The 22471-nt window shown below is 30.8% G+C and overlaps 1 protein-coding gene across 1 annotated transcript; it reads right to left on the bottom strand.

Moving 5' to 3' along the window:
- Positions 1–13085: 13085 nt before the first annotated feature.
- LOC113402500 (cAMP-dependent protein kinase catalytic subunit 1) lies at positions 13086–17562 on the bottom strand. The gene has a single exon (XM_026642778.2). The coding sequence runs from the start codon at positions 17238–17240 to the stop codon at positions 16179–16181; it is 1062 nt and encodes a 353-aa protein (XP_026498563.1). The 5' UTR covers positions 17241–17562; the 3' UTR covers positions 13086–16178.
- Positions 17563–22471: the final 4909 nt, after the last annotated feature.

Below are 22471 nucleotides of genomic sequence, written 5' to 3'. Positions count from 1 at the left end.
CTCATTAATTATAACGTAACAGTAGATGCTACCAAACCTGTACGTGTACATACTGCATAATATATAAGACAATTATTTAAATATTAGTTTCCACCCTACTATGAGGGGGGAGGATTACGTACTCTTTACTCTATGTCCTTTTCTGTAACGCTGACAACGTACATGCAAAATTTCAACTTCACTTGGTGGACTAGGACAGTGGAGACACTCTTCTCATAGCGCTACCAGTACCGCTTCGTAACCTCCTTTTGCAAGATGACACTCACGTAGAAAAATACCTTCTCCATGCAGCATCAATCACTTTCGGGAGCGAGAGATCATCGCCGACTACGAACGACCACGAAGGTGTTCCGTTTGAATCTGCACTAGACTATATCAACAATAAATAAATCTTTTTATTAATATAAAAGTTATACCTATCTGTATGTATATTAAAACAATAATAACATACCTTGTTAGAATTCTAAGTAAAATTAATGGAATACCATTTTGACAAGGGAACAAATTAGGCATTAATGACATTATATGTTTACTACCACGTTGGCCTAGGTGATCGATATAAAGCCGCAGATCCCGAGGGTCCAAGCCACAGTTCGGGCCGATAAAAACTTTTTATTGTAAATTGGGTTTTTCTATCGACAAAAAATCTCACAGGCAGCCTTGAAGGAAGTTGGAAGGGGGACACTATCGTGTCTCGAAAAACACGTAAATCCGTTGGTCCGACGCATGAAATCTTTTAGTCGTATCGAATTTACAGTCCATCGGATTACGAGAGTGAGAAAATAGAGAGTGACTCTCGCACGATAATATGTTCTGCGTAGTTAGGTAATTTCCATTGAAATTGCCCACCGTAGTCGTGGACATAATTATGTGTTACGACAAGGATGATGATATCTTAAAAATACTATTGATAGTTAGACTGGGCGTGCGAACTTTCTCCGTATAAAATAGTATAAAGCCTTGGGCATCGTCTGGTTTGAAATGGGATTAATGTCAAAACAAAAAAGCAAGAAAGTTACGTTAGGAAAATACAAAAATGTAAATCTTTTAAGGTTGATAGATCAAGGAAATATATACATTATGATGAAGAGTATTTCCCATACACAAAGAACAGCACGTAAAAAAATTGTTGTTGCTAAGCCAACGCCCCATTTTTAGTGGATTGCATTGAATAACTAATCACCTGCACACGTTGCATAATAGCTGCATAATTGTAGTTAGCTTTTAAATATAATACAAGCTGAACCCAGCTTTAATTGCGTGAAATTTATCAAACTTCATAGCAGACAAACCTTCATCCCCAATTGTATGTCCTCGAAGGATAAACTGAAATTATTTATTATTAAGAGTAGGCTATCTCTTTTCTTGGGCCTTAAGCTTACTCCTTACAAAATTTAAAACAAAAACGGTTATTGGTTTGAAACGTGAAAGCGTAACAGACTGACCTACAGACAGTTATATTACAAATTAAGATGTTTCGTTTCTCTTTATAAATAAATAAGATCTAAAAATAAAGCCACATAGGTACATAGGTCTCACACCAAGCAAAGTATCTGTATCAACATATTATGTAAGCTTAAAAGTAGTCGGTTTGCAAAATCATGCTTACAAAATTATTTTTTTATTGAAACAAAATAACAGTATCTGACTTATAATAATACAACTATTATAGTTTATGCGATTATGTCTTCCAATATGATATCTTAAACGACCAATCTACAATAGCTTATGGCTATTTACGAAAAAGCTAGGCGACTTACGCAAGTCTGAGAAAATAAAATACATTCATGCATTGCTACTATGTACGATAAGTTAAGAAATACACGTGTTTGTCATGCCTACACACTGCAGTGGGTTGAATTTTTTATTTTGACGCCTAATATAGCTGAGTTTTTACCCTTGAGTTCACCTTAATTATTCCCATCGGTTTGTTTTCATTTATTCTAATTTATTAATAAATTGGAATGTACAATATTATTATATATTATGGATATAATTTTCAGTTTACAGATGAAACGCTTTTAGTTATGATGGAAAAACTGATTGCATTTTAAAATTGCTAGGGCCTGATGATTGATGCTTCCATCTAATGACGTTTTTCCTGTTTGACGTGGCGCGGCGTAGCGTCTGTCTGGCGTTTATTGGCATATTGGCATGAAAATCGATGATGATGGAACTAAACAGTAAGCATATAATAATATATTTACGATTGTAATTGGTATGTATCTTATATGTATTAACTCTCCTTAGTAGTCTAGTATTATCTAGAACCAATCTAGAGTTGAAGTTGAAAAATTTAAAATTCTCGAAAGTTATGGCAAAATATTTTAAAAAAAAATGTTCAAATGATGTATGTAATGTAAATGTATTATAGCCTACTTAAATACCTTAAAGACAAAAATAAAAAATACATATTATAAATAGATAACGTTATATGACAAATTAACAGCGATGCTAAAATATTCATGGAATGAAGTGGGAAAGAAGGAGAAGAACAGAAACCGGATGTTGCTCTTCACCCACATTAGCACGCAGCGATTACACAAGACCTCGTAGAGTGGAAAATGACCGGTCTGCTGCTGCTGCCCTTACAGGAAGCGTAACGACAATTTGCAACGTGACTTTAGTGTTTCATTATAAATCGTATCGCCAATTTCTGCTTCCTGCTTCTATCTTATAACCCATAACCGAAAATTACGTAGGACTGTTCTCATAAGAACTTCGCAAGCAAATCAATAACATATGTATGTAGGTACACACTGCGATTGTTCTGTTGTAAATTGCTACCGGAATTTTCTTCTCATATTTTTAGATTTAATGATACAGTAGGTTTTCACTGTTAATTTAATAAACTATTTTAATGTTTACGGTTAAGCATTTGTCACAAAGGTTACCGGAATAGATCGGTGTAAGAGATAATACTGCCTTAACACGCATATACCTTTTGTTTATGCTGTACTATGATTATTTGTTGTTGTATATTTTGTGTAGAATATTAGCCCTTATTTCGGTCTCTTAAATATAATATTTATTTAAGAGCTTTTGAAAATATTATATTCTATATAATTTAAATATGTAGTACTTTTATATCGCGACTTTGCAACTTATACTTAAATAAAAACGATGTAATTCCGATAAAACATTTAATTGATGGTGCTTTGTGATCTCTCATAGTGCATATATTTTAATAAGAAATTTCTGCTCTGCATATAACATTAGATTTTAAATGTGTAGCAAATATTTGTGCACACCGTTTATTATCTAAATAAACAAAAATTCACAAGTATGTATTTCTGTACATAACTATATGTACAAGAGTAATACTATGTAAAAAAATTCTATGAGGATACATAATCTCCATTTAGGTCTTCTTTTCATCCATCTACCTTCTTCCACTACCAAACATCAGATAATCTCATAGGACATACATACATATATATGTCGAAGCATCAAAAAGTTTATTTACAATTTATTTTATTTTTTATTGTACAAGCTGACAACGTCAGTATTACGTTAAAAAGGAAGAAATCGAAAAGTGTCAGAGTTGATGGATGATTAGAGAAGATACGAACAAAAACGACGACACATAAATATGTCTGATAACGAATTAATACCCAACCCTTCGTTATATATAACTAACCATCAGAAATTTTGTCGCAGCGTAAATATTTGATTTTAGTCACATGTCAGATTAGGTTCAAGTTGTTAATAATGAGTTATTATGGATTCCTAAAGTATAAAATATAGTACTACCTACCTACCTATCTTGATACTTATGATAACGAGCTGCTTTCAGTGATTGTAAATTGTTTTTTCTGTATTATTTTGTATAGTGCGTGTATACAAAATTAGCGCTCAATGCCAACGACAAATATTTCAAAATATAACACCTAAGCAATCATAAAAAGCACCAAGGATTAACAATGTAATTGCTTCTCGGTAAAAGGGCCAAGGACCTTATCAGAACACAAACTTTCCTTAACTTTATTGAATACTTTGGAAATATAAGCGGACTCCTAATACAACGTCGATATGAAACATAATGTTATGTAAAACAGCTATGTAACAACATAAATCTAAAATAAAACGAGTATTTCTATTTTTAAATTTATCTTTAATGAAGCCATACATAGAAAACGCGTTTATTTCTTTACAATATTAGAACACTCCCTTTACGTAAAATCGATACTCTAACGCACCAAAGAGTATATGTTTTACATGTAAATATTCAATTGACAAAATCACTAACACGATAATCTCAGGTGATAATATACAGTAGCTGCTGACTTGTACTTTGACTTTACTAATTTTATATGTATGTTTAATATATGTTTTCTTTATGAATCGGGATTTTCGTCACTTTACGTAGTAATATATTGCGTATCGTGTACCTGAAAAAGGTTACAAGGACAGATAGCAATGTAGAATAAAAGATTAAAATGAAGGTTAAGGTTAAAACAAGTCAGGAACTCCGTGAACAAGGCTTCTACTGCAACAAAGATAACAACTATTAACGAAGATAAAACATTTTATTGATAATTTGAAACAATATGCACCTCTCTAAAGGTTCTAAATGTACGTCAAAAAAAGTTAATAACACAACTGTTAAAAAAAGTGTAGTTATTAAATAAATTTTAGTTTATGAAGCTTTTTAAAACATTACATTTAAGGACATACACAAGAGATAACTTCTTAGATGCTACGGCGTTCGGCGTATTGCAGATCATTGAAAGGGTGTATTGTATGTGGTTTGTACTTAAATAAATTAAAAAAAAAAAACATCTAGTTACGTGCTTATTTCTTTAGATAATAAAGATTATTATAATTTTTCTTGGTTGTTCATTTTTATACAACAATTATGGTTATGAAAGCTGACGTGTCAATTTCTCATTTTAGGCCCATTTTAGACCTTGGGTTCAGCATAAAGGGTAAACCTAACGACTAAGTCTTTTCTGTCGCGCTAGAAACGTGACCCTTGGGCTACGCGTGACGCAGTTAAATTATACTTGCGACCTAAAATAATTATCTAATATGGCTTTAATGAAAAAATGCTGCTTAAATGAAAATAACTCAAGACTCAATTTTTGTCGTTGTATATAAGATAAAATGTATTAAAATTTTCTTTTTATAGAATTTGTTGTTGCTCGAACTTGAACACACTGACTTCAGTTGAGATAGATAATTAATTTATTTAGTAAAACATATCAGCTATTGTAAGGTTAAATTCTATATTTAAAATTATTATAATTTAGTTTGCATATTCACGTTTTTCACAATGTAAATTACTCGAAAAATTAAGCCGTGATATAAAAAGTAGTTTATAGTATATAAATACGTGACCTCGCCGCCCTCCTAAATGAACACTCGTTATCGTAATGATAAGCGTCTAGATAGCATCGAGTCTTTAGACAAGACGTTTGGAGATAAATTTTAAGTACATATACCTATATAGACTGAATTGAGAATTACGCTTTTTATATATCCATAATAAATCTCATTTTATAAATGTTTTTTCAGATGTTTTTCCTTCACAAACTACGTTAGCTCTCTAAAGCCGTTCGATCGTGACGTATGGGCACGTAACAGGTACTTTGATGCTGGTGACAAAACAAACTAGTACACTAAAATTTTAATAATAATTATAATAAATAATTTTATATAACAACTAGTCCCATAATAAAACTGTAAAACGGATCTGTTCGTACCCAATAAAATGTTTTTCTAAGTATATAATCATGATAATCTTCACCGTATGATTATCAATACATTAAATTTATTCCTCTGCCAGAGCGCAATTACGTACGTTATTCGTTAAAATCAATTTAAAAAAGTATTAAGTTAAATAATATAGGTAGGTAATTGTTATATTTTTATAGGTATTTATCCTCATATAATAGAACTGGTTCGTAACATATACTAAATTTAATATTTTAATAGGTTCAATATAATAAAATTAAAGAGATAATACGTGTAAGTATATAATTTTATATATACACTTAAATAAAAACATGTTGATTACAAAGCGTTTATTAAAATACATAGTGATAACATAGATGGCTACAATCGGTAGCCCATGTCGCTATTATCTCAAGAATACGTACATTCTAGTCGATTTTTTTAAATTTACATAGATAGTGATGGCAAGTACGTACGTGCTTTATTTTTCACCTGTCGAATATGTACAAGCAATTATAGTCCGAAAGTATTTGAGTATTAACATCATAATCACTTAGGTTGTAGTGTTGTCGAGTAATGCTTTTATTTGAATTGACATGAAAGCAATTTGGAGAACTGAGGTCAAGTTACATTTTTATAAATGACAAAACTTCCGTAATTGACGAATTATATTTCGTTATTTTTTTTATTAAACAATAGATACCTACTTCACAGTAATCTCATTTATTAGGTATAAAATTTTTCACACAACTATTTAACTACAAAAGACATTTTTATCCTCAATTTACATAACAATTACTCAGTTTACCATACAGCATAGAAGCTTAAAATAGGGCAAATTATCTATATCGGTACCATTGAAAAGTTGAACGCTTATTGAGGACTGCTGTATTGTTTAAAGAGTAACGTGTGCATCTACAAACCTACGCACGCCTACACAAGAACTATAACCCATAATATCGATCTAATATAAAATCTATTAAATGCCAACATAATACTGTGACTATTTATCCATAACGCATGCTCAGGAGAAACATCAGAGATCATAGAAAGTTTTTAATAAAAAAACTAGAAAGGTCTTGTAAGATTAATATGTTCGAAGATTCGAGGAATTTAAGTATCAGAATTCATTTAATATTTATATTTATATACGTTTTACAGTAAACTTGCAAAACATGTTATATATTATTAGTAACCTAGCTTTCATTTTAATGAAATATTTTCACGTCGATATATAGATATGTGATCAGGGTTGTTTAAAACGAGTATTGAATAAACCATTCTCACGGTATATATTAATCATCTATCAGCCCTTAGGCTTCATTGTCCTACTATAAAATGTGAAGCCAAGCCGCTTCCACGCTTTAAATGAACCAAAGAAAAACAAATAGAAATTTTAAGATTACTCTTATAAAGTCAAAGTATTTAAAAAATGTGAACACAATAAAATACTTACTTTTCAAAACTCTTATCAAATGAAAATTATATTTTTGTTTGCTACTTATTTTTTCCAATTAATAATAACTAGAGTAAAATTTTCTGAAACCTGCGTTAACCAGAACCATTACACGAGACGGGTATATACGTACAGATGTTTTTTTAGGAAACTGACAAAGAATCGATTGTATTTACCGCCGTCTCTATGTGGTCTTGCCGTTCTTACCCCTAGGATATGTTTTATGAAACCGTAGGTGAGGAGTGAGTATAGATTTCCTGCTGTAAAAAGGTACAGGCACGAAACGTCTCACATCCCGCAGTGCCGGAAGGAAATGTTTTTCGAAAATGTTGACAAAAACCTAATTTTGAGGTTAGAATTACGAATTATATTTTTCTAACGGTCTCTTTCGAGCTTATAGTTGGCTCGATCGTTTTTTTTATAATATATCTTGGTAATTCACCCAGTGCTATTACTTTTTAATGGGAGTGGTTTCTGATGGAATGAGACTACTTGTACCCAGCTCAGCTCTACCATCCATCCCTCCACCACCACCATCCCTCCTTGCCAATTAATTCTCATTTTTCTCAGGAACCACTAGCGCTATCCATACGAAAAAGTATTAACTTTTTAATAAAAAAAATCAAATCTTTTTACTACCTACGTTTGTGGGAAACATTTAAGTCCTAACAGGGATATTTTAACCATAGATATCCTTCGATTTTACCTTGAAAATAAAATTTTCAGTAATATTAATAAACGCCAAAAATCCCTTGGAAATAAGTTTTATGATATAAAACGAAACTCAGCTAAATTTCATGACGAAAATCGGTTTGCGGTCATAATATACTTGGCCATGCGAGGAAATTACTTCCAAAATTCGATTTCTAGTAAGAACGGTAAGTAGCTAAAAATCCTTACACTCTATTTTCATTGGACTCTTAGATAGTCTAATGGAATACTTATGTTAAATGACATTAAGAAGTTCGGTTTCTGCTATTCGGACATTTATCCGTCTATACGTCCAAAGAATTCAAGGCTGGTTAACCCCAAACCTGTAAAAATGAAACGTTAATATCTTATAAATCAGAACACCATACCAACATACTATTAAAAAAAAAAATGTTGCCAGTGACAATAAATGTAAGAAAATGTCTCATTTCTGAAGTTTACCTTGAATTTTATTACCATGTTCATCGTGAAAATTAGCATGTGTGCTATCGATGACGTGGAGATTGGAGAATGTAGTTAAACGGAAAACTAGCATCTGCTATAGTGATAACAAACATATCTAATATCCTTTTATCCTGATACCCCACAAAATATCTATTCTTTCTTGATTGGCTTTTGTTTGTACACGACACAACCTCAGCAATGAAACCTTTTAAAGACTTACGTAAAAACAGATATAAATACTAAAAATACTGTAACAATAACAACTATTAAATATAAATATATAAATTTGAATAAAATTTTATATTTAGTGTATTCCAAGAAAAAAAGATAATTAATTTTACTTTTTTAAATTATAAAGACAATAATACAATTAATAAGTGCCTTTATATCATTACCTGCCAATTCATGTTAGTAATAGAAGTTTAAGTGAACTATTACTATTAATAAATAGTGGAGCGGTGCGTATGTAAATTACACGGTGGATATATATATATATATAAGTTCTGAGAATTGATTATAAAGTATAATTTATGGCGTTCTTTACAATCATTCATTTGTAATTTAAAAATGCTTGTGCTAAGAATATCGTATCTTCACTTACTAATTCATAACTTGAGACATGTAATATATTGACCAAATGAAGTAATATTTAAATTGGAATAATTATCGCTATTGACGGTTTCGAATTAAGACAAATTTAGATAAATCTGGCGACTGTCATTAATTAAATATTATAGGTGTTTAAAATACAAACATAACACATAACTAGCTTTCTCAACGTTCCAAGGTTAGATTGCGAGACCGGCTATCGACAACACTCGTTGGCAAAACAGCGAAACGTTTTAAAATTCTTTTCACTTCAATCGACAGCTGACGCCGCCATTTTGTAACAGTAATTTTTAAAAGTACAAATCAGCACAATACCTTGTACATACCTATAAAAAATACAATCAGTGAAATTAGGTATGTATACCGTTAAAATTAATGTAGGCATACATTTTTATCTCATAAAAATACGTTGATGTGTTGATATTGCAATGCTTATTATTAAATGCTATATTTGAGTTTATGTATCACACTACTAAATAAAATAATAGATAAATTGTTACGTTTTTACATAACAAAGTATAATATTACATTGAATAAATACGAGCACTACAATGATGTTTTATTAGAATATCATTGGAGCACTAAAGAATTTTAACAATTAGTTGCGTGAATACACGTGCACGTCTTGAAGAGCTTGATATCTCACGTCATCAAAATTATCAAATATTAATTTTTCTGTGAACTGCGACTAAAAGGGTATCTCTAAACATCGCTATCTAAAAAGTATTTCCATACATATCAAATTATTTTACAAATAAATATTAAAAATTCTGGTCCATCCATTATGCTAATGAGGCTAAACATGTGGGTGTTACGTGAATTTTCACATCGATCCTAAAAATTCTTAGGCAACATAATATTGCCGTGCTATTGTTATGCAAAACGTGCCAATTCTTCGTTGTACTATTTTCTCAAACGAGGTTCAAAGCAAATTTAACAAGTATTAAAGCATATTATTTATGTAAATCCAGCAAGATTATATTGGTAAGTTGTAATTTTTAGAACAGTTTAAATTGCTTAATACGTCGAATGTGGGTGGGATTAAATAATATGTTCATAGAGCTAAATAGAATATTTAAACTCCAACGCAATTTGGCTATGAAATACATTACGTAAGTTAAAAGTTTATTTCATTCAGGCGTCAATGATATTAAATTGACAATATCTCTTTATCACGTCATTTAATTTTAAAGTGTCCACACTAGGTATGTTGTGTGATATGTTACTAGGTATGTTAGTAATAAAAGGATAATTTTTAAACAATCGTATAAATCAGTGATTCCCAAAGTGGTCCAGGTGGACCCCCAGAGGTCCACGGGAGACTTGCTGGGGGTCTACGTAGGCGTGAATAAAAAATGGGGGCCCATAAGATGTTAATGGGGGTCTACGAAAATTTATCTACTTTTGATATTAAAGAGCAAAAATGTAAGCATAGTTTTTATAAGGGCCTACCTACATTGTTTTAAGTACCTAACTAAGCAGATAATATTTTAATAAGGCAAGCGACTGTTACTTGTCCAAACTTGCGTATTCGATATTACGTACTATTTCGTACACAGACTTGCAAAGCACTATCCGCCCGACAATTCTTAATGCTTGGTAAGACATGAACTTGATCACCACTATAAATACTTGATGCCAAAGGTACCTTTTTTTTTCTTCGTCAGTTTGAGAGAATCACTAACAAATTCATAGATTTTAATTGCTGAAATACTCGTAGGGTTACTAAGGATAGAATTAAAAGCACCAATATTAAACAAATTTAAATTTAGTTCATATTTTAGTGTTTCTCTCAAACTGTGGTTACGGACACATGGTAATAGGTAGTCCACGAGAAAAATAAGTTTGGGAACTACTGGTATAAATCATTATGATAATACGCAATCGTGCGTACAGAATTCTCATGGAAAGTAATACAAAGTATTTCAAACTCAATTATATTATCCCCAAACAAGTCATACTGTTTGATATCAACTATACATAAATAACATTATAATATAAACATATATGCCATATAACATAGTTAACTTTCGTTTGAAGATATCAATAATGGGGAATGTGGCCTAGTAATTCTCCATAAGCAAAGTTATCGTGTAAAAAGCGGCCAAATGTGTATTGGTGGCGACAATACAAAAATGCAGTAAAACTGCACACTCGCTTATCTCCTGAATCAATATGTATTAATATCGATGATATATTATTCATGTCAATAGAAACGTGTTTCTTGTTTCCTATATTTATTTTAATGTTTTTTTTTTTACATTATTAACTGATTTTCCTTTTTTTTTTCTTTTTGGTTGACCATATTTTCTGTATGAATGAATATTAAAAACTATTAAAAATCTTACTTTAGAACATATATATATATAGAACATATGGTATTTAATACAATGAGGCGTAATAAAGGCAAAACTCATTTTAATATATGACACGATATTTAAATCCTGCTACTATATTTATAAATAAATAAATATTGGACAACATCACATATATTACTCTGATCCCAATGTAAGTAGTTAACCACTTGTGTTATGGAAATCAGAAGTAAGAAGTAAAGTCATGTTGCACGTAGAATCTTAATATTTATCATTTGTCGATAAATAAATACGATGTTCAAAAACTGGTGAAGAACGCGTCCTGGAAAACGTAAGAGAGAACGTCCGCTAGGTGGGGTCAGGCTAAGTACGTGGCTAGTGGCCGTTAGAAAATAGGAGCCGAAGATTGACCTCAGTGAGACCCCTGGGAGAGGTCCATATCCAGCAGTTGATGAACACAAGCTGATAATGATAAAATTACATATACTCTATTCCAACCATAAGAGGAAAAAAGGCAAATTAACAACATTTGACTGCATATTGACGCGATATCATTGGTTGAGACTTGAGAGCTTGATTTAATCTATGATATTCACTATGGATTTACGAAAAAATTATAAACAAAGATAAAGTAATCATAAAACTCTTAGTAGTGCATAATATAGCTGAGTTATTAGCAAATCGCATTAAATATATAAATCTAAGGTTTATTTATGTTTTTTCCTACTTCCATTGGAATAGGCTATATATTATATGTATATTTAATTAGTTATTTTTAAAATTACTTCAATGATGTACTCTTTTTTAATCACGTTTTTTATAAAATTTAAACATTATTATCAAAGATAAATCACTACATTGTGGTAACTGGTTGTATATAACTTTTAAGTAAGTTAAGTTTATGTGTATATCTGAAAAGATAAGTTACTAAAATAACAAAAACTATCCAAAACAATTATATAACCATAAAATTATAAATTTCAATATTTGTGTACAAAACCTAACAAATAAACATTGCAGAATCATATATTTTAAAATGGTACCTAAATATTTTTTATTAATCGATCAACCAATTAATTTATACTTCTAGATTGCGTCAAATATTCGTCTCTGCTTAGCATGCAGTATAAATAAATAGAAACAGTTTTATTCTTTTAATACAGTTATGTGGTCGCGCAAATGAGCCACTTGATGGTAAGTGGTCATCACCGCCCTTAGAAATTGGCGATGTAAGAAATATTAACTATTCCTGATATCGCAGGTGCGCCACCCACCAGTATTAAGATGCTTGTCATTACACTGGCTTACACACTCTTCAACGGAATACAACAATACGAAATATTACTAGCTGGCGGTAGAATTTCTGATGACCACTCATGATCATACCTACGCAGATGGACTTGCACACAGCCGTGTAAATAAACATGAACTAATAACTAGAGTTATTTTTAAAGACTAAAGTATTATCAAGCAAGCAAGACATATACCTTACATAAAGATAGCCTATATTATCTATTAAATTGATACTTGTTCAATGTTACTAAACAAATCATAATTGGAAAACTATAATTACAAAATATTGTTTCTAAAAAAAACGTTATAATTACTTGAATCGTATTCATACGTACATTTTATACTATACCTACAATTCGTCACGTTTGGCAGACGAGTTGCTGTCGGAATATTCCGCTTTATTAGGAAGCCGCACATTATAGCAGTCGCCCCACGTGCATTAGCCGAGGCCTGCCAAAAGTGCTCTACAAAACTGTTCATACCAACATAATATATACCGCGCTAACGTCTTCAGCTTACATCAGAATAACCAGCGCCAGGCTGCAAGCGAAATTTAAGTTTGAAAGAGAATAATGAAACAATTTGTTACTGTTACATCGATATTTTTAATTTCATCGTAATTTTATGGAAGATCAATACATGGTGACAAATAATTACTGAAACTGACTTTTTACACTTGAACTTCTCAATGCTATAGGCACTCGATATAATAGATCTAAACGTGAACATTTGAATATTAATTATACGCACAGATATAAAAAGACTGCTCGCAAATACTCAAACTTTCACACTAATGTTTATAATATCCAAAGTGACCTTAAAATGTTCACATTAGAATATTTACTGAGACAATGATGGCGAGCACTCTGTGAAGCTTATGGAATGAAAATCTGCAGGTATTCAAGCAGATGTTAAAAACTCCTAAATATTTATTGGGGACACAATCACTCTAGTTATATACAATGACAATTATGAAAGGTACACATCATAATTCATATATAATTTATAATGCGATCAAAAAATCACTTGCCACTAAAATTAACAATAATGTGAAATTTAAACATGATCTTAGAAATTAAGTAGAAACACCTTGACAAACAATGTCCAAATGGTGAATAACTTGTTGCATAAAAAGCTAGCAATTTCATACAAAGACAATGGATACTAAAATCCCATGAACAACAAAAGAAATCTTAGATTATTAAGAGATTGAACTACAATATTTTGAAGATAGAGAAAAAAAATTTCATCCAGTATTGTAATAAAATTGTGTTCTTTTATTAGTTTTGCTTTCTGAAATCTTGACAATCTTACAATTAAACAAAATATTGCATTGAGGTTATTAGTAATGAAACAGTGACAATTTTTAGTCTTATAACTAATTCGAGTCTATTTATCACTTAATAGATGGTGCATAGCTTAATACTGTAACAAAATCAACTGCTAATATACATGCCATTTTTAGTCAGGCAATAATATGGTGATTTAATTAATAAAAAAATACAATATAAGAAATATAAATATTTATTATTTACATGAGAAAAGGTTTAAAAGCAATTTTATGGCACCAAATAGAACTACTTCATTCATAGAACTTAATGTGTTAAATATATAAATATTTATAACCCAGGTGCTTCACCAGATAAGACATTGTTTTCAAAATTTTTTTTTGCTGATTAATAAATTAGTACACTTATGTAACTTTCAATTCTCTATATGTGGCGGCAATAATTTAAGTTTGTAATAAAAGCAATTTATCCCACTAGAACTATAAGGTGATGGACAAACACTATTTAATATAAATTCAGAATATTTAATGATAACGAGTTGATATGATTTAGCATCATCCATACATCATAGTTATAATGGACATTAATATATTTAAAAAAATGTAATCAATCTAAGTGCAGCTTTTGTTAAGTTCATACACTAGGTATGTCATTTAGTGCAACCAAAGGCTAAATTCATTGCATTAAGGGCTAATTTATTTCATTTTTTATGAACAAGCACAAGTAAACTAAAATAATTATAGTCTTTGGAACTTTTGATGATCAATTCTACTTACAATAAATTAGCCCTTATTTTATGATGCACTATGTTCATAGACAGAACTGCATACATAATATTACATTATTTTTTTTTAAATTACAATGTACAAAATTTAAATTAATCCAAATATATATATTATATTTCCTCCATTATCCAGCTGAATTTGTAACAAGCAATATTGGTTAAGTAACCATCCCAGGATATTTAACCTAATGACTATAACACAAATGTGAACAATGTTTTCACAATGTATTATTATTCTCTACAAATAACTAGGTAGATAATTATTTGTACAGCCTGGATTCAAAGTCCTACATCTAATAGCTAACAAACTTTATCATAACCTCCACAATGATTGGTGAAATCTGCACATCAGAATTGTGACTTTTCGCACCTCAAAAATCTATCTATTGAAAACATCAGTCTACAAATGGCATTGATTTTTTTTTTACTTTAATGATTTATGTATAAGAGTTTTTCTACAAGGGAAATATTTTCTCTAGACTGTATTATAAACAGTATGAAATTTATTGCTTTTCAACAACTGATGCTAACAATATACAGATTATGCAACATCATCAAAACTGGTTTTCAGTGTGCATGACAATCACATATGATAATAATCTACAAAATAAGGAACTATGTAGTTACACTTATACCCAAACAAATCCTTTCATCAGATCACAAACACAGGTTAAATTGCACAAATGAACACAACTACATAAAAGTACAATAAATTAATCTCTTTAATATTTTGATGTAGTAGTAAATTCCTTAATTAAAATATCAACTGATTTAACAATATTATATTAAGATAAAACCAATAACAAAATGTCAAAAATTAAAACTTTCACAAAATAACATTGATCTAATTAATTTATTATATTTATAGCAAGGTTATATAAATATAATTTTTTCATCATTTTCATTGTGTGCTTTTCTTACTTACGAGCTATTAACTCACTTAGTAAAAAAAAGTGAAAAAAGCAACATGAATTTTCAGCACAAGTAATACTAGTACTTTATGTCTGCATATTAGGATATTTATTTCAATAGCTGACTTAATTAATGACTGAATCTAAACACGATAAAGTGATGCATTTCAATATTATTTAAAATTGAGAGGTATAATAGTGAAGACCTATAAGTCTAAATAAGCCACAAGAAAATCTGATAAATATACAATTTGTATGAATTCATAAAAACAATTTAAAAAAGAATCAAGCTTACCACATTCCAATGCTACCAAAGGCAAACTACATACCAAAAAACACTTATTACTGACAATGAAGGTCTGTTTACACTCGACTACACTATCAGCAGTATGCTTCTCAAAGAATATCACCAGGGAGCTACACGCTTTGTCTGTTCATATTTCAGATTGAACGGGCACTAAGAAAATGAATGCCACAAAAAATATCTGGATCAGTTCTACTTTCATTTGACCTATATTTCAAATTTGATACACCTGGGGTGCCAGCTTGGGGAGCTTCAAAGTCTATGTACACCCAAAGCTACCCACAAGAGATGCACTCATTACCTTCCCACGACCAGTGTCATGGAAGATTCACTAATACAAAACACCTACTCACGGGGGTGTCCGCATGCAGGCTCCAACTATGTGCTCAGAACTCAGCAAACTCCTTCGCACACTTCTCTGTTGATGAGATACGCAATGCCTCCTCCTCATAGTCATCAAAGTTGCTAGTGTCGCCAGGACCTTTGCAGCGGGGGATGAATGGTGCTTCGATCTTCTTTTGGAAGACAGCTATCCAGTCAGTGCTAGCAAACCATTTGTGACCTTTAATGTCATTTACTCCAGCTTTTAGGTTACCGTAACGTTTCGTCAAATCGACCTGCAGGAGGTTACGCAGAAGGTCTTTCAGGTCAGAGCCAAAATGCGATGGAAAGCGAACCTTACCTGAGACGATTTTTTCGTATATTTGTATCGGTTGATCGGCGAAGAAAGGAGGATATCCAGCCGCCATCTCGTAAACGAGGACGCCCAGCGCCCACCAATCTACGGCCTTGTTATATCCTTTCGAAAGGATAATTTCGGGTGCGAGGTACTCAGGGGTACCGCAAAGCGTCCACGTACGACCCTTAACTCGCTTCGCAAAACCGAAATCCGTCACTTTGAGGTATCCTTGCGAGTCAATCAGAAGATTTTCTGGTTTAAGATCCCGATAAATCAGGTCCAAGTAGTGAAGATATTCAAATGCGAGGACTATCTGAGCGGCGTAGAATCGCGAGTGAGGCTCTGAAAATCGGCCAACCTTACGAAGGTGTGAGAACATCTCACCACCAGGAACATATTCCAGGACCATATATAGGTTGGAATTGTCCTTGAAATGAAACTTAAGGCTTACAAGGAACGGGAAATTAATTGCTTGCAAGATACGTTTCTCGTTTAACGTATGCTCGACTTGCTTCAATTTAACAACTTTCTGCTTATCTAATATTTTCATAGCATAATATTCTTTTGTCGGTTTATGTTGTACTATCATAACACGCCCAAATGAACCAGTACCGAGCGTTTTTATTCGTTCGAAGTCATTCAGTCCGGCGGTGTTGGTAGGATTCTTTTTCCATTTCTCCTCGAAATCTTCCTTAGCCTGGTCAAGGAATTCCTTGACGCTTTCGGCGGCATCCACCTTTTTGTTGGCGGTGGCAGCATTATTGCCCATGGCGCACACCACAAACTATTCCAGTGCCTCTATTCGCCGTAATATAGGCTGCCTTCTGCACTAATCGATGCCTGCCTGAAGTCCGTCTAAGAAACGGGCAGGTCAACACAAACCGATTTTGAACACGTACATCATCAACTTTTAAAGCACGTATGCACGTCACAAAAGACACTTATTATAGGCACACATTGACACGATTCAACTAATTCGTTATAATCCGAAAAATATTTTGTCACATTCACAAGAATAAAATGGCTTCCACTACCGTACCCGATCGACAGAGCGAGATCGAGCGAACGATTTGCTCACGGGTGGCGATCAGTTCTGAGAATATTGCTATATGAAAGAATTAATAGCTACCATTTTAAATAAAAACTACTAAATTCTGTAATACTAATATATAATTTCACCTGGTTATTAAAAATAAAGAACTTATCTTTTTTGTTTATTTTGTTAAAGTACAATTCGGACGAATTGTACTTTAACAAAATATAATAACAAAGAAAAGAATAATTTAAACTGTAAGTTGTTTTCGTGTATTAGGATATTATCATTATATTTTTCATAAAAAAGCGATTTTTTACTGTACTTAAAGTATTTAAGAAAAGGCCACTTAATTTTAAAATGACATTTCTTTATGCATAATGAGAATGAATTTCTCTATTGACCAAAGTAAGACCGGTACCCTGCTGGTTCAAGGCACGGATTAAATTGCTTTATTAGAGTTATATTGATCCCTTTTTTCTCGGTAATGGTTACTGAAAAAACTTAAAAAATAAACTGATAATATACACCCAGAAAATACTATATACCTACACTAGGTATCCTCTTCTGCAAAAAATATAAAATAATTAGTATAAAAATAAATAGGTATGGAAAGTTTTCAATTATTTGAATTTGTTATTATTAGTTTTGTTTCCTAAACTATCTTTCAAAATATTTTTAATTTACATTGACATATTATTATATTGACTAACACAATACTAAGAGAGTCTATGACTTATTTTTTCGGATTTTTATTACGTAATTGATACCGCGTTGCAATTCCTCCTGTCACTTGAAAAAAACTATGACAATTTTACTATAATGTAGTATTTACAAATTTAAATTATTGGTAATTTTTAGAAACAATCATAAATTTCAACTATATTAGTTTTACAAAGTTTTCTAATGTAGTAGGAAAATATAATAGGATAAAAGTGTCAATGTTTCAATTTTATGTATTTTACAAGTTAAGTCTGCATTTTACAACTAGGGAATATCATGAATTTTAATGTAATTTTAATGTTTGTATCCTGAAAATGATTAATTTTGTAAAATCTAACAATTAATTTTAAACAGGCAATTTTCATTATACATATAAAAATGCCATTTATGGTCTATGGACCTTTATTAGTTTATATGCTTAAAAAATTAAACTGTTATAAGGTGACGACTAATAATTTGTTTTCAAACGAAGAAGTACTTTACTTTTAGTTTAAAAAAGAAAATGTCTAATTTTATGTAAAGTACTTGTAATAATTATATAAAATACAATATTCTAGTTCTAATTAATATATCACACAAAAGCAATCACATCCTAGAAAAGCTTTTTCTAAAATCTACCAATTTAATTGAAGAGCTTGAAGTGTGGCAACTCTAAATTTTTGTTTTCATTTATGACGGCAGATGGCGGGCGTTACTGGAGCATTTGCGTTTTGCGTATGCTAAATGTACCGATTGATGTACTTTTTTACACAAAATAAAATAATTTCCCTTTGTTATACTTGTTGTTTATTTCCAATATTAATTTGAAAATTTTTTCCTGGGTAGTTTTATTAGTTGAGCACTAAGTATTTTATTAATCGTTATAGGTAGGTTAGAGATACCAACTCGCAACTCCATTTAACAACAAAAACATTTTTCTTCACTTACCTATTTAAAAAATTAACTATTTAATATAATTACTTAATTGTTAATATTTAAATAATTGTTAATAGGATCTTTATTGTTGATATTTCTTTCTACTATTTTGATTGAGCTCAGTAGTCTTAATATACATTGCTTGTTCTAATTTCCAGGAAAATTTGCATTTTAATGATTAAAAATTAGATTTTTCTAGTTCTAAGGTTTTTTATTTGTGATTTCTGTTTTTTTATGTGCTAGCCAGTAGTCTTGTCAATTGGGTAATTAATGTTAGTGGATAGGCTGGTTTAGATGGTATTCGGCCAGCCAATCCATGTGGTCATCTCTAATACGAACCTAACCCAACCGAAACCTATGACAGATATTATAAGTACCTACCGAGAAGGTTTACTTATGGAACGGATAAATTAATAATAGGTAAGTACTAAGAAAGGATTTTTCTAAATTCGTAACCGAGTGGTGTTAAATGTTTGTATGTATGTGAATTCGTAATTTCTAATGTTAGAAATAAGGAAATCAGTTCGAATGGCGTATCACATTGCATACTCGGCCCTTACCTTATAAATTTAGCAATTGACATTATTATCGATGATGAAATATTGACAGTTGGATAACAATGGCTTTTCAATATAATGATAATAATATTTTTTGATATTTCTAATAATGAATTTCGTTACTATAAACAATATACACATATAATATGTTTCGTTCATTGGTCACCTAACGTTTTCTTCATTTGATCAATAGAAATAAGATTGTTGCAAGATATATTATTTTCTTTTGCGAACTGATTAATTTATAAAAGTCAGTACCACAGGGCACAATTAATTAAATATTTTGCTGCCCTAATAATTTTATGTTTCAACAAATATTTAATAGATTATAGAGAAAAATATCCTTTGATGGTTGCGTTTTAAAAATATATGATACACACTTGCGACTTATTAGATGGAAAAAAATGTGCAATCATTATAAAAAAAACACAGAATAATTACAACTTAAATATAGTAGAATAGGAACGTAAATAATCACAAATTAATCTCAAATTTCAGCGTTTCTAAAACGTTTCTTTAGGAAATTAATTTCATCAGTATAGCTTATTTGATAACAGTGTGATGAAGAGCTAATATTGTTGAGTTATTGTTTATTAAACCTTAGGCTTAATTTACACATTACAAGGTAACTTTTACAAAAATTGTCATTGAGATTGCGGAAACAAAATAATTATTGTTATAATTTAGAAAAATTATGTATTTGACTATAGGAGACGTCAGGCTACACTTTATTTTATTGTATAGGTATACTGTGACTATAACGCACATTACCATGAAAAATTTCAGTGGGATCATGAATCGAAGAGAAAGAGACAGACGTATATATTACTTCTAAACATGTATCTCTTTCTACACGCGGAACAATGACCGCGATAACGTTCCATCGTAAAGGCCGACGCTTGAGTTGCGTTATGTTATACGTTAAACGATAATGTGGCTTGTATCACACAAACCATAAGATTCAAAATAGTAAAACAGATCAGTCGCCCCGTAGCAAGGTGGCACTACGGCATAGCAACATAATCCGATGTATACATTTAATGCATTCGGTTATAACGTACAATAAATGAAAAAATACATAGGTATATAAAATTTAATTAAAATAACAAACAATAATTCCTTATCATCGAATTAGTTCCTTACTTACAAAAGCGGTGACAATAACTGAAAAGTTGTGCACAAATTATAATAGGAATTGTCTTGTATTAATTCCTTTCGGTATTTTTTATTATGCTTCTGGATTGATCTTTCTGTTCAAATTAATTGCCATAACACTAACGACTAAGTATTGATTATTTTTTTTAATAAATAATGTATTTTATTTTCCTTGTAATTTAGGTTGGTATTTATAAGCTTATATTATGTTTAAATAATTACTTTATTTTTAAATGATTTACTTAGACTTATAAATTTGGAATTAGCGCAACGAACAAATAACCAAATCTAAAGGAAAATCTGATTTAATTTATCTATAATTCTATATTAATTTTATAAATTCGAAAGTGTAAACCCTATTTGTCTGTAATAGAGATAAACGGCGAGCAAATCCGCGAAATACAACTAGGCTGCAACAATTTTATGGCATCGATGAGGCTGAATCAATATCACTACGATTAGTACAAGTACATATATCCATTTTAAAAAACCCTTTTCACGTAGCTTTTATAACAATTATTTATTTCTTATTTTTTGGTATTATTGAAATAATATTTTGATCTATTGAAATGTCAAGCGCACCATTTATAACAATATGAGAATTACCAGTAAGATACTGAGAAGTGTTTGTGTCAAGATGAAAACGCTCACACAAATACCCTCCTTATATACCTGTAATAAAGTATATTATTATTTTAATATATATCGGAGGTCGCGTCTTAAAGTACGTACCTAGTAACAGCTTAAGGTCTAATTTCACCAAACTATGTTTGTTAAATCTTAATTAGTAATTTACTAATGAGTTGTTAATATTTAACGGGCTGTTATATCATTAGTATAAGAACTAATTGTAGTAGGTATAATAATATAAATAAAAGAAAAAAATGGTTAAAACCAACTGTCTATTTTATTGTATACAAAATATAAATAAAAATATTGTAAGTTTAATTGAATCAGTTTTATTTTATAATCATTTGTTAACTAACATCGAAAGAAATAAAAATAATTCTGTTGTCCTATCTATTTTTTATGAGATTTATGATTGATCTTACTTCGCTCGGTTTGGCGCCATCTATTAGAATATTTGGGCGTAACCTCGTTACCTCGCTTAACTATTAGTTCACGGACTTGCCGTTTTTGTAAGTGTGTGCGTGCGATTCTCAAGGTTGTAGTCTTCTTAACCCTTAATGTTTGTGTTGTTATAGGTTACGGATTAACAAGGAAATTACTACTACTATACTTGACTTTAAAATTTAATTGAGTTTGTTATCTCAACCATACCGATCAATCTCATTCGTGTCTTCTCCATCCTACGTGACATTGGAGAAATAATCTGTACCCTGTGGCACAACTAAAAGCCATTAAACTAGGAATTGAATTGAATTACTCCAGGGCGCACCGCAAAATCAAAATAATATATAGTTATTGTGTATAATCACAGAAATACGATTATGAATTTAGTTAACTGATGACAGTCAATAAAATAATGATTAAAGTAATAAGTATTTTAAAATTTGCCTCCTTCAACAAACTATCGCTAATGCAATATACAAAATTAAAACACTTAATTGTATACGATTTGCAAATTTTGGCAAAGAAACAATTTGAAGGGTATTT

This window comes from Vanessa tameamea, chromosome 11 (genome assembly GCF_037043105.1).
Source record: "Vanessa tameamea isolate UH-Manoa-2023 chromosome 11, ilVanTame1 primary haplotype, whole genome shotgun sequence".
Classification (NCBI taxonomy): domain Eukaryota; kingdom Metazoa; phylum Arthropoda; class Insecta; order Lepidoptera; family Nymphalidae; genus Vanessa; species Vanessa tameamea.
The sequence above is the reverse complement of the archived record's forward strand: the minus strand, read 5'-3'. Positions and strand labels throughout refer to the sequence as shown.